General features: G+C 37.8%; 1 protein-coding gene across 3 annotated transcripts in view; it reads left to right on the top strand.

Annotated features, from left to right (window-relative positions):
• The window catches only part of CtBP (C-terminal binding protein), a 111,842-nt gene that overhangs the window by 59,989 nt on the left and 34,876 nt on the right, over window positions 1–16,977 (top strand). For all 3 annotated transcript variants that reach the window (XM_083126915.1, XM_083126918.1, XM_083126917.1), the window contains exon 3: window positions 13,299–13,427. In XM_083126915.1, the coding sequence (XP_082983041.1) occupies window positions 13,299–13,427 (129 nt within the window). The remainder of the gene's footprint in view (window positions 1–13,298; window positions 13,428–16,977) is intronic.

The raw sequence follows: 16,977 nt of genomic DNA, 5'->3' as shown, positions 1-16,977 counted from the left end.
GGTGCCTGGGGTCTCACTTATTGGGCCATTCCATGCCAAATCTCACAGTCTCCGACCTAACAATTTCCGAATTGCATGAAAATGTGAGAGTTAGTAGTATTCGAGGAAGCAATAATATTTGCACAATAGCAGCCAACAGAGATGTATACTTTTTGTGTAGCAGGGCTGCCAACTTAGGGAAAAGTGGAAAAATTTGACAGACTGGACCGAAGAAAAAAAAATCATAACTGTTGTTGCAGGGAAGCTAGAATCTTCATGTTGGACTCATTTTAAAGCTAAGAGATTGTTCTTTTAATAAAAAAAAATAAACTTCTTTACCTTCAAAGAAATTTTTGTCAAGGTCATATCATATGAACTTTGACCTTGAAAATTTTCAAAACTCTCTTTTTGAAACTAATACATATGGTGCATTAAGATGTTGTCTATAAGTGACAGAAATATCATCTCGGGATGGCATTGGGAACAGGAGCTGCTGAAATTTATAAGATTAACGGAAAAGTGTTACTTTGCATTGACTGAGTGAGATACAAACACTGGGAAGGATGCACATGTTTACATTTTTCAAAAGTACACAATAATAATAACAAATAACATTATGTATAATGCAGATTACTGACATTTCCTATTCCTCATCTTCTCTTCTGAGGTGTTATAATGTAGGAGGCCTTAGAAAGAGCGTTTCGCGGGCTAACAGCAGACGTCGCTCGCACACTGTTGCCGATACTCTCGTGTCGTCTGCTTCTCAGCCGAACAAACAGGCCGAGGCTTTACACGCTCTGGCCATCACCAAACTTACTGAAATAAATGGTTCGTTTCTTCTGCACGCGTCAAATTCTGACTGAAAAAAATTATACACATTCACCACCAATTCCCTCGCATCTGACCGTATACTTCTTCCACTACGTAAACCTCCTACAACCAATACAAACACTAACACCACAACAAACACAGGTATCAACATTTCCATCTCGAACACGTATTATATTTTGAGCACAAGCGCGCTCACTTACAAAAGGCAGAGGTCACTCACCCTTCCAGAAGGGTGCAGCGAGCTAGCTGTGGCAACCGGGCTCGCTCATTCGCGGACCTGATTGGTTCTCGCTGACACACCCCCATATTGTCGTCTGCTGCAAGCCCGCGAAACGATCTTTCTAAGACCGCATTCTTTATAGTGTCTGAAGCTGGGATCTTATATGTCCATCCAGTTTCAGTTCTTGGATCTAATGTATGTATGTATGTGTGTGTGTGTGTGTGTGTGTGTGTATATATATATATATATATATATATATATATATATATATATATGATGGAGAAGGACTATGAAGAAAACTGATAACAACCTCATAAGAACTTTGACAAACATCGACCATGAACACACGTCACAAAACCACGAACTGCATTCAAAGGGGGACACTGGTGTGGTGTTTTTCACTTCTTCTTATGTCTGTAGAAAACCTTTTCACAACAAGTTCTTTTTGTGTCATAGGTATTCCTGGATTCAAACCTCTCCCAGGTTTAGGATTTGGTGATGATATTACTCCACATTCCCTCACTAGCTTTTTTTAAGTTCATATCATGTGATTTGTTGCACTTTCGTTCATTCTTAATTCTTCCAATACTCCAATCAATAGGAAGTATAGTCAAGATTTGCATTTTAGCAATTCTTTCTGTACATTTTTCAAACTTTTCTTTTAACTCCTCCAATATTTTTCCATCAGTACTTTTGTTTTCTGCAACCTGTTCTTCTGCTGCTGGCAGTTGGAATATTTTGTTTTGTACTGCTTCTGTAATCATCTTTATTTTGCTTTTGCTATAACCTGTTGATTTCATTTTTTTCTGTTTGATGGGTGATTCTCCCAACACTTTGTAAGCTTTCATTTAATCCCTGAGTGGAGACATCCCTGTGGAACTTCTCCACTTCCTTATCACTACCATTATCAATTTGTCTTTGTTCTCTAACCATTGTGTCTTCACCACTCACTCTGTTTCTGGTTCTGATTGGAATTTGTTTTTTACAAGCATCACATATCTTGTATCCAATCTGCAGGTGTGGCAGCTTTTCTACCATCCATGAGAGAACTTTTCTTAATTGTTTTCTGCTTCTGGTATGTTCTTCAATATGAAAGGGGTTACAGCACTCTGTAGGTACATAATAGTTCTTATCCATTGTAATCTACTGCAAACGGATCCACACACACACTTACAAGACGAAATGTTAATAAGCACACAGGCACAGGACATCTCTCACTGCTTGAAAGACTGTAGCTGCACTGAGAACAAAGTGACTGAGCATGTCTGAACTTGCTTCTTGGATACCTTCAGTGCAACAACTGCCTAAGTCCACTGCACCAGTGGACAGTGACTATCATAGCTCCTGTTCCCAATGCCATCCCAAGATGATATTTCTGTCATTTATAGACAACATCTTAATGCACCATATGTATTAGTTTAAAAAAATACAGTTTTGAGAATTTTGAAGGTCAAAGGTCATATGATATGACCTTGACATAAAAATTTGATTGAAGGTAAAGAAGTTTATTTTTTATTAAAAGAACAATCCTTTAGCTTTAAAATGAGCCCAACATGAAGATTCTAGCTTACCTGCAGTAACACTTATGATATTTTATCTTCGGCACAGTGTGTCAAATTTTTCACTTTTTCCCTAAGTTGGCAACCCTACTATACAAAAAGTATGCATCGCTGTTGGCTGTTATTGTGCTAATATTCTTTGCTCCTCAAATACTACTAACTCTGAGAGTTTCATGAATTCGGAAGTGGTGAGGTCTGCAATTTTTCAAGGCTTGACCAAAAAGGTATTATTATGCTAAGAGCCCTAAACCTAATATCCACAGTCGGACAATTAAGTAATGAGACAGTCATTTATCAGATGAAAGGGAAACAAAATAATTGAACATTGCCTGTTTATTACTCAAAGTACATTCCTCCTTCAACAATACATCAATTTGCACGGTTGGCCAATGATCAATACGACATCTCCAGGTCTTCATGTGGTATGACTTGAAGATTGGACGTCGCAACCTGTTTGATGGTCCTGTGTTCATCAAAACTGCATAATTTCAGCAGCAGCTTGACTTTCGGGAACGGGAAATAATTACAGGAGGATAAACCTGGGGAGTAGAGATGATGATTCAACACACTCATTTGTTTTTGGACTAGGAATACATAGACAACTACTGCTCTGTGGGTCGTGGAGCAAGAACCAACTGCCCGGTTCAGGATACTGAGGTCTGATACGTTCAGTTCTCTTCCATAATCATTCAGAGCACGACGATAGTAACAATCAATTACACTTTCACCCTCTGGAACAATTACATTATGAATAATGCATTTTCTGTCGTTAAAAAACACAACATTGTCTTCACCCTTGCCTTTTGGAGCTGCATTTTCTTGCCTCTTGGTACATTTAGTGATTCCATTTAGTGCGTTCATACAAGAACTGTAGTGAAAATGCTCTGTTGTCATGAACTTTCATGAAACTTGATGTTCACTCGCTGCTCCATAGCTATTACGTGACGACACCCCTTACACCCCCCCCCCTCACGACATGGCAGCATAATTCCCAGCATGTTCATGAGGTCTTGCCAGGTTGTGGGTTACGGACCACACTACATCATGAATGCGTTAATTCACAGATAGAATCAGTCTCATTACTTAATTGTTGGACTGTGTATCTAACCTAACAACGATAACATTTATGGCAATAGGCGAAGGTGCTCAATACGGTGTGGGATAAGCGAGACCCTGGTGGCTGAACACTTGCCTACAAAGTTCCCAGGTTTGAGTCCAAGAATGATCATGGGTGTTCTTTGGGAGTGTCCTTTCATCAGTTTCATCTCATCACTCATTCTCCTGGTCGCTATTAGCCAAAAATGGCAGAGAAATAACACTAAGAACAAAAATACAAGTACAGCAATATGTGCAACTTTTTTGTTTTTATTACTGCATTTTGGGGGATACCCAAAAGCTGCTGAGGAATGCACAACATGGACACAATAAAAGAGTCACTAAAAGTTGTCACATGTTTTAGACTCCTTCCAATGCTTGCAATTTTCGATTGCAGCTAATGTAAAACATAGCAAAACTTGTCCTAGGAGTGCATTGCTCAGTGCGAGAAGCGAATAAGAAAAATGTATGTAGAAACAGTACAGAAAAGTATTGAGAAATTAAAAAGTTGATTTATAACTTGTATTATCCACAAAATTACAGAAAAGACAAGTTGAACCTTCCAGTAATTATATTTTGTTCTCAAAATTATTATTTTTAATTTGGAATATTTTACATTAAATGTTTTTGTAAAATAATGAAAACATATTTTAATTGTCATAAACACATTAGCTTTGTGCTCAATAAGGAAAAAAATGTGCCAAACCTGTGGAGATCTGGAGGTTAGATAAATACTTTTAAATGAAATCCCTGTTCTTTTAAAATGCTAAGCCATAATTAATTTGTAGGGGTGCCCTCAAATCAGTAATTTTAACCCTCTGAGTAGCTTTTCAAATAAATGAAAATGTTTTAAAAGGGGTCATATTTTATGAGCTGTTCATTGTAGAGTTGAAGATTTTTTTTTATTTTGGATAGAATTTCTAGGTTTTTCACTGGACGTACAATGTTGACATTCATCTTGATACTGGCGAAATTAGAGGAAGAAGAAGAAAAAAGTAATTTACTCAAGTTATCCCCTTGCAGAACAAACCATAGTGAATAGAAAAAGCACAAAATGTAACTACAATCATGCTAAATATGGTTGAAAATTGACACAGTTTATTATAGAAAATTAAGTAAAAGTTACACAAAAACGTAGTTGCCAACTATTCCTAATTAGGCTATTGGTCTAGCAATGGACTAAAAGCATGGTGGGAGGGAGGCCAGCAGTCGGTAGGTAGACCTGGACCTTCAACGGGCTGTTGCTCCACAAGTTATCACTCATCCTCATCATCGCGAAAAGCCAAAAGCGGTGGAAATGCGATGTAAAGCAACAAAAATACAAAATGTAAAGAGAGATATGCAACTGTTGAATTTTCATTGAATTTTTGTTACCTCTTGGAAGGAAAGGAACAGGGAAGGACAGTTGCAATCTCTCTCTGGGAAATATGTGACTCATATATAGGAACAGAAGAGAGAACATCAAAACTTTTCTGGTGGAATTAAACCATCAGAGCATGCACATATTTGCAGGATCAGTCAATTTATGCAAGATGTAAATGAAGATTAGCTATGTTAGCTGTAGTATAGAGATGTTGTACCTGGCTTCAGATTATTCATGTGAATTTTTCCAATCACTGCTCATTTAGATATACTGAGTATGCAGTTGAAGGTGACTATTGATTTCTGTGTGTGTGTGTGTGTGTGTGTGTGTTCTGGCAATAGTCACTGATTGATCCACTTTGTATCCAGGCTACGGCATTTGTGTACTTAGTTACCTGTTTGTAACCAACTCAAGAGTGGACAATAGTAACCAGCACATTTAGTTACCTGTTTGTAACCAACTCAAGAGTGGACAATAGTAACCAGCACATTTAGCAAAAATAAAATTTAAAACTTAATAAAATTGTAAATGTGGCAATAATAATCCTGATGCTCAACATATAATTCTGGAATGTCCAATCTTTTCAGATCAACAAATCATACTCTACAAAGGTTTACAACGTTTAAAAATTCCATTTTCAATATCACTCTCATCCATTTTAACAGATTTATCCCCTTCATTAATATGGATGCTGTATGCATATTCTCGAAAATCTAGACTTGAAATATAAAGTGATTTTTAAGAAACTGCAAAATGGACAAAAAAGTGAATTATTTATAATAATTGTTATATATTTGTGATTCCGATTAATTTGTGAGACTAACTATCAACCTTAGAAGAAAACATTAAAACAAATAAAAAACAATAACGATGTCCAAAGTCGACAAGATAATGCTGACAGGGACAAAAAATAGAAAAAGAAGAAGTTAGTAAAAGTCATTTTCTACATTCCGATCTGTAATTAATCAGGTTTTTGTTAAAAATTTCCAGTAAGTCCATATTTTTTGTGTTAGTGACTAGCATTTCTGATTTTGTTAATTTTCGTCATTGGGGTATACAGAATGACTTACCAGTGATGACATGCATTTTTCAGTTAAATAACTAAGATAATACATTGTTTTTATTCCTTCTTCCTGTGTAGTAATAACCGTTATGCAGAAATCATACGAAACACATCTTTAGGCACATGTTGCTTTTCAATAAACCGTTGAAATTCAAGGTTTCATGCTGTAGCATCATGACATGGTGAATAAGTCTGCATTCAATTAGTTGGTCTTCAAGTGACATGTGTCACTTATTGTTTCATGTGGAGCTTTGGTTTTCCATAAATGGCGGAAAAATTAAATATTACAGTTTGAGGGCCATGGTTTCTTCTGTGGTTCCTCTTATGCTGTTCACTGTGTTATGGTACCACATCAGCTTTGTTAACAGTGCATTTCCCTTGAATTTTTTTGTACTACAAAATGAAAACACATGGTACAATAATGAAAACCTTAGTGGTTCTTCATAAAAATATTAGTTTTGTAGTCAGTGAAAAGATCTGTCATGACTGGCTATAGGGATGTTCAATGCGAGATAATGATATCTTTAAGACCACGAGGAACAGTTTCAGTGTCCAGTCTTTCTAGAAAGACCCTAAACCACCCCTCTCCTACCCTCACCTACCCCCTGCAGGGAGCTAGAGAAGGAGAGTTCTGTGCGCTGGATGATTGTAGGAGGGGGAGAAACTTAATATTACGCTTATTTTACTTGTTCTCTTGGGAATATCAAATTTCCGATGGCATAGAAAAACACATGGATGGGAATAAGACAGGTTGAAGATTTTGTTTGAGGTGGGAAAAGTTGAAACTTAAATTTGATTAGCCGTAACATGATGTTTCTTCTCCATAAGGAATACATGAGATTCTGTAAATGCTTATTCATCATCATATTTTTTACAGGTCGTATCTAGCTTAAGAATCCACTTAAAAAACTGCTTCCACTTGCAACATGAGAAATTCAGTCTTGTACAATAGGTTTCTTTTAGCATTGCCCATTCTGGTGATATTAAAAATGCATACCTGGTGCAAAACTGCCACTCTTTGCCTTAAATGGAGCATTCCTGCATTACGTGTGACTGACATTTCACACACAAAATGTAAGGGTCTGGATATGAGATTGGATTAAAATATTCATAATGATATGAAGTACTTTGTGGTGCCAACACATGGAAAAAAAAAAAAAAAAAAAGCCTTGAGTATGATAATATAGCTTGAATGCATGAAAAGCATTTTAAAAAATGTGTTATGTTGGTGGCGCTTGAAGAATGTATAGATTCACAAACCTTAATGCAGTTAAAAACTAATTATCTTCAGGTTAATTCATTTTGTTATTTGCTTAGAGTAGGACCACTTTTCGTGGAATGCCCCAAAATGAAATCCCACTTTCAATACTATTTTATCTATAAACTGTAATGAAACTTGTCAGTTCTTTTGGTATTTTGGTCTGTTGAGTCAGTAGTTTTTTACCTATACCCTTGCCAACTTGTAAAGCTTTCAGAAATTACTTTTTATTGTTGTAGGTTTCTGTAATTAGCTTAGTGGTTTGTAAGAAAAGGAAGAAATGGAGGTAGAGAGAGAGGGAGAGAAAAAATAGTGTATTAAATTACAGTTCATTTCTAAATAAAACATTTACTTTCGTCTTAAACATAATGTGAGAAATGATAAAAAGTTACATTTTTTGGTACCTTTTCTTATCAATAGTTTAAAGTTTTGTCTTTCTCCCAACATGCTAATTAAGTACAAGTGTTCAACTCACATTCTATACTGATGAGCAGGGTAAGGATTTTCATGAGTGTGGATATACTTTTTGTTCTAAGGACAACGTTCCTGAAGCACATAAAACTGCATGTTATGAAAAACTAAATTAATTTTCTTCGTTACGGCAATATGTATGCACATTTGGCAATTTCTTCATGATTGAGCATATTTTAAACATTTTCAGTCTTATTCAGCACATTCTAAACTTTGTAGATGTAGCTATTTATGAAGTAAGTGTATTAAAGTTTCTCAGCTTGTGTCAGTCAAAATAGATGGCTTTCCTGGGTACAAGGTTTTATTGGCATACAATAGGCTGTCATTTACATTTTTAAAGTTTGCACAAATTGGACACTTGTATTCATATATTATACCGCGTGAGGCACCTAAAAGTACCACCTGAAATAGCGAAGAAACCAGAAACAGTAGCGATGTGAGGTTTGCGGGAAACAATAATATCAAATGGGGCTCGTAAATCGGAGGTATGGGGTGGGTCGAAAAATATCGACAAATGGGGCATCTGGAGCAAAGTCATATTTTTTTTAATGGAACGATATACAATAACATGCATAATATAATAGAGCACACACAGAGAAACACAACGCCGTTGGTCTCATGCATCTACTGCACATAGGAACGAAGATATGGCCATGTGAAAATATGTAAACAAACTAACAAGTGGCCCACTTGACCGTCAGTACCACTGCATGTAAGACTTCTCAGGTGCCTGACAGAACTGCCTTTACGCAGAGCAAGTTTTCATAGCAGGTCCACGAGATCGTGTTAGTTCATAGCAAGCAGTCGTAGTGGTAAGAGCGAAGATTATGGTGTTCACAAACATAGAAAAAGCGGACATGATCCTGATTTATGGGGAATGCCGAAAGAATGGCTCAGAAGCCTACCGTGTGTACGCAGAGAGATATCCGGACAGACGACAGCCATCTTGACGTCAGTTTGGTAAGTTATTTATTAAATTAAGAGACATCGGAACCACTTTAAACTGTAGGTCCAGTCCCGATTAGCCTTACTGTGCATAAAGTGGACTTAAAACACCAAATCAAATCAAATCAAAGAGACATCGGAAGTGCAACACCACGAGCACGTGTGCGGAACAAGCCAACTACAGGTGAGTCAGGTGCAACAAAAGTTCTCGCCGCTGTTGCTCCCGTGAAATTGCCAGGGATGCTGGGATGAGTCAGCGAAGTGTATTGCGCATTCTGCACACACACAAGTTTCACCCATATCATATCTCCCTCCATCAGGAACTTCACGGGAATGATTTTGTGGACCGTGTTCGTTTTGCACATGGATGTTACGACACGACACACCCGATTTGTCACGTATCCTCTTCACTGACGAGGCAACTTTTACCAATCATGGAAATGTCAACCTAAGGAACATGTACTATTGGTCGGTGACAAATCCACATTGGCTTCGCCAAGTGGAACGCCAGCGCCCATGGAGTGTGAACGTGTGGTGTGGTATAGTGGGTGAACATCTCATTGGCCCTTTTTTTATACAAGGGACACTGAATGCTGACCGGTACATACAGTTTTTACAACATGAACTGCAACTGCCTGTACTATTGCAGGACATACCACTTCAGACAAGGAGGCAATGTGGTACCAAACATGACAGGTGCCCAGCTCACAGTGCAAGATGCGCTACAGCATGTGTGGAAAATACATTTCCAAATCGGATTGGACGTGGAGGGCCTGTCAAATGGCCGGCTCATTCCCCAGATTTGCCACCGTTAGACTTTTTCCTGTGGGGAAAGCTGAAGGACATTGTCTACCGGGATGTGCCAACAACTCCAGAGGATATGCAACACCGCATTACTTCGGCGTGTAGGGACATTCCCTACGAGATGCTACATTCTGTGCAACGATCTTTGCGTGGGCGCCTCGTTGCCTGTATCGCAGCTGATGGCCACCACTATGAACACACACTTGGACAGGTTTTCGCTTCTTACGCTGTGGTTCTTCGACATACTGTCATGGTCATTTTCATTATGCTGTAACACTGTCAAATACATGGTGCTGACGATGTCTACTGTATTTTTTCTTCCTTTAACACGTTCTGTCTTCCTCTTGTCCAATGGCTTCCGACATCTCATACTTGTACATGCCGTGATACTGACGGTCAAGTGGACCACTTGTTAGTTTGTTTACATATTTTCACATGGCCATATCTTCGTTCCTATGTGCAGTAGATGCATGAGACCAACGGCGTTGTGTTTCTTTACGTGTGCTCTATTATATTATGCATGTTATTGTATATCGTTCCATTAAAAAAAATATGACTTTGCTCCAGATGCCCCATTTGTCGATATTTTTCGACCCACCCCATACCTCCGATTTACGAGCCCCATTTGATATTATTGTTTCCCGCAAACCTCACATCGCTACTGTTTCTGGTTTCTTCGCTATTTCAGGTGGTACTTTTAGGTGCCTCACGCGGTATATTATTATAGTTGGAATATGTGCCATTTTATGCGAATGAAAGTGTGTATTTCATCTCGGGGAAAGGTTGATCGAGAATTTTCAGTTTTTGTGTGAGGGGGAAGTTACTCAAGGGGTGTAGATAAATCAAGTGAAAGCAAAAATAATTTAAAAATCCTTGGAATAAATTAAACTACAAGATTCCAAATCTAAAAAAACAAAAACAAAAAAAAATGCAGAGAGAGAGAGAGAGATATATGTATGTACATACATATAAATCTATGTTTTTGGGCATAGGTTGCCAAACTTCCCAAGTCATGAAGATACTTTCCACATCTGTAAATACATGACGAGCTAGCAACCATAACACATAAAAATCCCAGCCCTATTGCTGAGAGTATTTTTGTTCTGGAAATTTGTGTGTATGCATGAGGGATTTTTGAAGTTAACTGTTCTGCCAGTAATTATTATGACATATTATACCTCGTATATTCAAAGTTGTGAAATGTCAAAGTTTCCAAAATATTGGCAGCATTGCAGAAATAACAAATGTTCATTCTGTAGCCTTCAGTTAAAGAGCATCCACGTGGACCAAGCTGTTGCACCTTTTTCTCTTTGTAGTGGAGGGTATCAGTAGGAACATATCTATGTGGTTCAACTGTAAGGGAGCCGACCTCTGTTATGAAGTTGTTAGCACAGCATGATGCAATACTAGGGTTCCGGGATATGTTTTCACAAGTGTCCATTCACCAATTTTATCACTCTTCATCTTTGCGATTAGCCAAAAGTAGCAGAAAGTCAAAGTAAAATAAACCAAATGAATCAAACATAAGGAGCTGTACTTCATGTCTTGATGTTTTTACAGTTTGTTGCTTTTTGAAGTTTTGAATTTGATCAAGATAAACTCTTTTGCTTATTTTGGAAAAGTTTTAAAAATCTCTTGAATCAATCATTGAAATTTCAAAACTAAACTCTCCGTGGAAAAGATTCCTATTTTTAGCAGATGTAGGTAAAAAATATTTATTTGATTGGCCAGGACAAAGTTTTTTTTTACCACATTCATGCTGAAAGTTGATAGATTTTTGACAGATTGAAATTAGAAACTGTACATTTATTAGTACTCCATGCATATCTTGAGGTCAATAATGTTTTCCGCCATAATAGTTAACAGGACTATTATGTACAGAGTAAATTGCTCCCCTGTGCTTAGCATCATGCCATGAAGACATGTAGAGGTGTGGAGTTAAGGCCCCTCACTTTCTTGATCACGGCCAAAGGTGGGGCTGATGTAGCCCCTGGCTGCCTTTACCACCCAGAGTTTCCTCCAGGTACCCGCTTCATGCGATGCTGCGTAGATGCCCCAAGCCACTTGAACAGGTGGAAAAAAATCCCGATTATCTCTTATCAGAGATCAAACCTGAGTCTCTTGCATGGTAGTCAAGACACCCTACTGTGGCTCTACATGACCACTACCACCAATAATAGTTAAATCTGCTTAAATATTTTTTTATGTTTATTTGTGTAAATTTCGCGAATGTGATACCTGGTATTGTTGAAAATTTGTCTTCATCTATTTTTAATCAGTGGTTGTGATTGTCACACACCAATTTTATAATCCATTATCATCACTTTGTTTGATGTAGTCAAATGGCATTGCCAGTGCATCCAGTCAGTGGCGTACGCAAGGGGGGGGTTACCGGGTTTAAACCCCCCCCTTGAGCTTTTGAAATATTATGGAAAATGCTGTAGAAAAAAATTAAAAATGGCTAATTTATCGCAGTCAAAGATCTGCGACAGTAATAATAATAATAATAATAATAATTTGAATTATTATTCCCATGCAGCATGAAGAAAAACACAACATTCCAAACACAATCTAAGCGGCCGCAAAGTTCAATTTTGCAATTTTTTTTGCAAAAAGTCGCGCAGTGACTCTCATGAGAATTGTGAAAATACCTTGCTTCGTCCTTATTGCAAACGTTCTTCCCTTTACTGATTTCACATCCCCTTGTGAACTCTCAGTGATGCTGAGTCTACATCCACATCATTAAATAATGTTGAAGAAGTCCTTTGTGAATCACCTAGAAATGATAAATGTGTTGGAATTCGAACCCGGATATCCTACGAAGTTGTCAGATTAGACCAGCGCGGCTCCTTGAATGAGTTTCATATTTCGATTATTTCAATAAATTTAATATATTTGCTTGTTTTTATGGATTTTCTTCACACTTAAAATGTCTCACTTATCATATACAAATAACCGTTGACTAGAGAATTATTGTGAAACAAAATAAATGTAATTTTGTTCTATTTCTTTCATAAATAGCAGCTGCATTAGTAGTAATTAAACTAATTAATTAATTATAAGAATTATTAATTAATTTATTATTATTATTATTAATTAAAGTATAATAAAACAATGGTAATGTGAATTTGTAGAAAGTTTTCGAAATAACACCCCCCTTGATGAAATCCTGCGTACGCTACTGCATCCAGTTATATGTTTTCAAAATATGAGTGTTGTAATGTTTGGATTTACTGTCTCTCTAGGTGAAAATAGTGGTTGTGCTCTTTTTTGGTCAAGGATGCCAATGAGATTTCTAGCTTCATGATGACAATATGATAATGAATTCCAATGGAGAAAACCAATGCATAGCAGTGGTAGAAGTTGATATTGCCCAATGAAATTAATATTCACATTCAGTAATATTCTGTATTCTATTTTTTCACATGTAGCTGAATTCTCTTCAATCAATGTTTACATGAAGTAATACTGTGATTTTTAACCATCTGATGCACAGTAAGGATATTTTCTTGAATTCAAGAACTGTGTACATGTCAGTGACATCAAGTTTTGGTCTTTTTGCTTCTCGCCCAGCTAAATGTGCATATACAAATCCAATACATGTATGCTTTTTTCTTTAAATATGATGACTATATACCTATATTTAAAAATAATAATGATGGAATATTATTGTATAGAATTTTAATCCACTTCTTTTTTATTTCATTCAGGTCCTCAATGAAGCAGTTGGAGCTCTGATGTGGCACACTATCATTTTGACGAAGGAAGATCTAGAGAAGTTTAAAACATTGCGAATCATAGTCCGAATCGGCAGTGGTGTAGATAACATTGACGTAAAGGTAAGCAATTTATATACCTATGCTATGAATAAGTTTACATGCACATTTTCAGATTAATATTCACCTTTTACTTGTAAAATCCACAATCTTAAGCTGTTAATACCAGTATTCTCTACAATTCCATTTCCTCAGATTATTTCTCTGTGTCTGCTATCATTATATTTCCATATCCAACACACAGGATATTTGGTTTATTTTGAGCAATTGTTGACATTGGAATGGACTGTTTGTGATGTGCTTGTGATATACATAAGTGGTGGTGGTTGAGCCAGATATTGGCTTGATATCTCATTGGTTGGAGAAGCAAGTATTGGATGTTTCCGGGTATGAACTGAATTTTTGGTTCCTGCTTGTGCCAGGAGTCTTGTGTGCACAATCCTGGGAAGCATTAGTTAATTTTTTGTTGTTGTTGTTTTGCTTATTGTGCCAATATTTCAGTGCGCTCAGGCTTCTCTCAATTACCAATGCAGTAGAACATAACATCAACAGCATTATTATGTTACACAAATGTACAGCTCTGATGTGTTATTAGAGAATCTTAAGAGATCCTACAAAATAATCCCAACTCTCGGCACAAATCAAGGACTAGCACATTGGAAATGACATCCAATTTTAAAGATAAGAATAATTTTAACATGAACACAAGTAGTAACATTTGATGAATTAGCATGCAATGTTAATTGAACATTATCTATTGTATAGTGTTTTAAACTATACAAAACAGCACTGTATTTTAAGAGAGCACCTCTTCTCTAATCTTCAGGTGCACACATTTCTTTTTTGCCATTGGTGGGGATCGAACCTACTACAGACGTATGATTTTTCTACAAATCATGTGCTCTAAGTAACAACTCCATGCCCCCCCCCCCCCCTCTTTTTAAATACGTAGGTGCTGTTTTATTCAAAAGATCCAGTATCCTGTTTGTTAAGGCTTTGCTGGATCTTTGCTTGACGCCAGGGCAACTATTTCCGAATTTTCATCTCCTTCAAAAAATCACTGATATTCCAAAATCTGAAAAAGTACATATGCTTAGAATTCCTGCTAGAACATTCATGTGAACTTTCATGTGGTTTGTTTTCACTGTTACATAGATTTTCTCAATAGTTTTTTAGCTGCGTAAGTCTATTAAACTATTGATAATATCCCGACAACAGCAGAAGCAAACCACATGAAGATTTACCTGAATGACCTGGAGGGAATTTTAAGCTTACGTAATTTTTCAAATTTTGGAATTTCATAGTGGCTTTTCGAGAGGATATGAAAATTTTGAAAACAGTGGTCCTGGCATTTGCCAAAGGTCCAGCCGAACCTTAAGGACAAGAGGTATAGTTTCCTTCCGAGCACAAATCAAAGTAGGGGCTATGTGGCTTGGTGTCTGATGGTTGTGGAATAAAGGTAAACGAGCAGCAGAATGATTATTTGTTCGTTTCATAATACTCAAGTACAATTTTACACATGTTGCCTCCACACAATGTCCAAAGTCCTGTTTCACAGTTCTTCACCAACGTTCCAATGTAAAATGGCTAACGCTGTATTTGGAATCTTCTATTAAATAAATAAATAAATAAATACTGGTTTGTTCTGCAGCTGTCTTTGGAAGTAACAGTAACATTTTCAAAAACAGTAACTGTAAACTATTTACTTTATGAAATTAGTACCTGAAATTCAGTTATTTTTCCACCTAACTAGTAACTAAATTGAAAGTTAGTTGTACACTCCTGCTCACATAAAGTGTCACTCTTTTTAGGGTTGGAACAGTTGAAGTATGTTCCACTTGATCTGAACAGAAGTGTACAATTTGTTGAATCATATGCTCGCCTGAAAGAATGGATGAATTAGTGATTATTGAAATTGTGCGACCATGAGAACAATCTTACAGTGCTCAAAAAAAGTTTTGCATATTCAGGGTTTGTGATCATTTTATTGTACTAGATACATGGAATTATATTCAAGAGTACAGGGGGAGACATACAAACAGAAAGAAAACAGTGCAGCCATGCAGAAGAAACAAAATCACACCAGAAGCACAAGATTGAAAATGTGGGATGCGAAACACAAAAGAAAGGCAGTGCAATACCGTGTACCTACGGCTCGCAGGCATGCTTGGGATCCACAGTTGGGAGTTCAGTACCATGTATAGCCACCCCGAGCCCGAAGGCATGCTTGAACACGACAGGGCATGCTAAGGATAAGAGCATTCAACTTTTCCTGAGGAAGACTGTCCCACTCTTGAATGGCAGCCTCCTGCAATTGCACCTTGTTCACAGGAGGATTTTCGCGGCTGACAATTGCTCGCTTCAGATGTCCCCATGCATGTTCCACACAGTTCATGTCTGGAGAATACGCCGGCCACACCATGTGTCGAATGCCATGCATATCAAGGAACTCTTGAACCACTCTGGCTCGATGTGGTCGAGTGTTATCATCCACCAGTGTGAAGCCATCCCCCACAGTTGTAGAGAAACCTGCTACCATGGGTTCGAGAATAGTGTTTCTGTACATCAGACCAGTCATGTGACCCTGGAGAGGAATTAGGGGCATACGTTGACCAAACATGATGGAGCCCCTTCTGCTGCTGGTGACATTCCTGGATGAAGGGCTTGTTCAATCTCTCCTCTGATTGTCTCCAAACCCTTATGCTTTTGCTTAACGAGTGCAAACTGATGGTGACCTCATCTGTAAAGAGCATGTGCTCCTGTTCCTGACTCCATTTGCTGTGCATTGTTGCCCACCTTACACGGTCTCTCTTATGGTGTGGTTTCAGAGGAACCTTGGGTATGGGTCTTCTTGATGTCGATCCTTCCTCATGAAGTCGATTCCGCACTGTCTGATTGGAAACATTCACTCCTGAGGCCCTCCGCAGATCCTGCCACAAACTGGTAGCAGTTGCAGTGGGTCTACAACGTGCCGAAATCACCACATACCGATCTTCCCTGCATGTTGTTTTGCATGGCCACCCTATCCTTGGTCGATCAGTAACTGATTGTGTCTCCCTGAACTTTTTCCACACTCGAGAGACATCACTTTGGCTCACTCCAACATGGGCAGCGACATCCACTTGGCGATATCCCTCTTGCAGCAGTGTTACAATTCGAATGCGGTTCGTAGCAGAAATATTTGCTCGAGGCATGTTGCCCTTCATTTTCCACCCGCTCTCTGTGCAGTTTCCAACTCACAAGAGCGGATAAGACACGGACAATGCCTCCCATTGAGCTGCTTTCAAAATCTGCTCAGGGATCATGTGCCAACTGCTGCCCTCTATCTGCTGAATACCGAACTCACTTGGGGCATTGTCGGTTTCTGTCTGTCATTGCTCACATAATGAACATTGTATACCTTTTGGGGATATCGTGACTCAAACCGCATGCAATCATAATATGCAAACGTTTTTTGAGCACTGTATTTATTGCCAATAACCAGAATGTAACAAATCCAAGCGTATTTTAATTAGAATAATGTCGACATAAGGCTATGTAATCTCCAACAATCCTCATTGGTATACCACAGTGAATAATATATTGTTTGCGCAATAAAATATTTTTTCATCTT

The sequence above is a fragment of the Lepisma saccharinum genome, chromosome 8 (assembly GCF_977018435.1).
Source record: "Lepisma saccharinum chromosome 8, izLepSacc3.1, whole genome shotgun sequence".
NCBI classification, from domain to species: domain Eukaryota; kingdom Metazoa; phylum Arthropoda; class Insecta; order Zygentoma; family Lepismatidae; genus Lepisma; species Lepisma saccharinum.
Note: the sequence above shows the minus strand (reverse complement) of the source record. Positions and strands in the feature narration are given on the sequence as shown.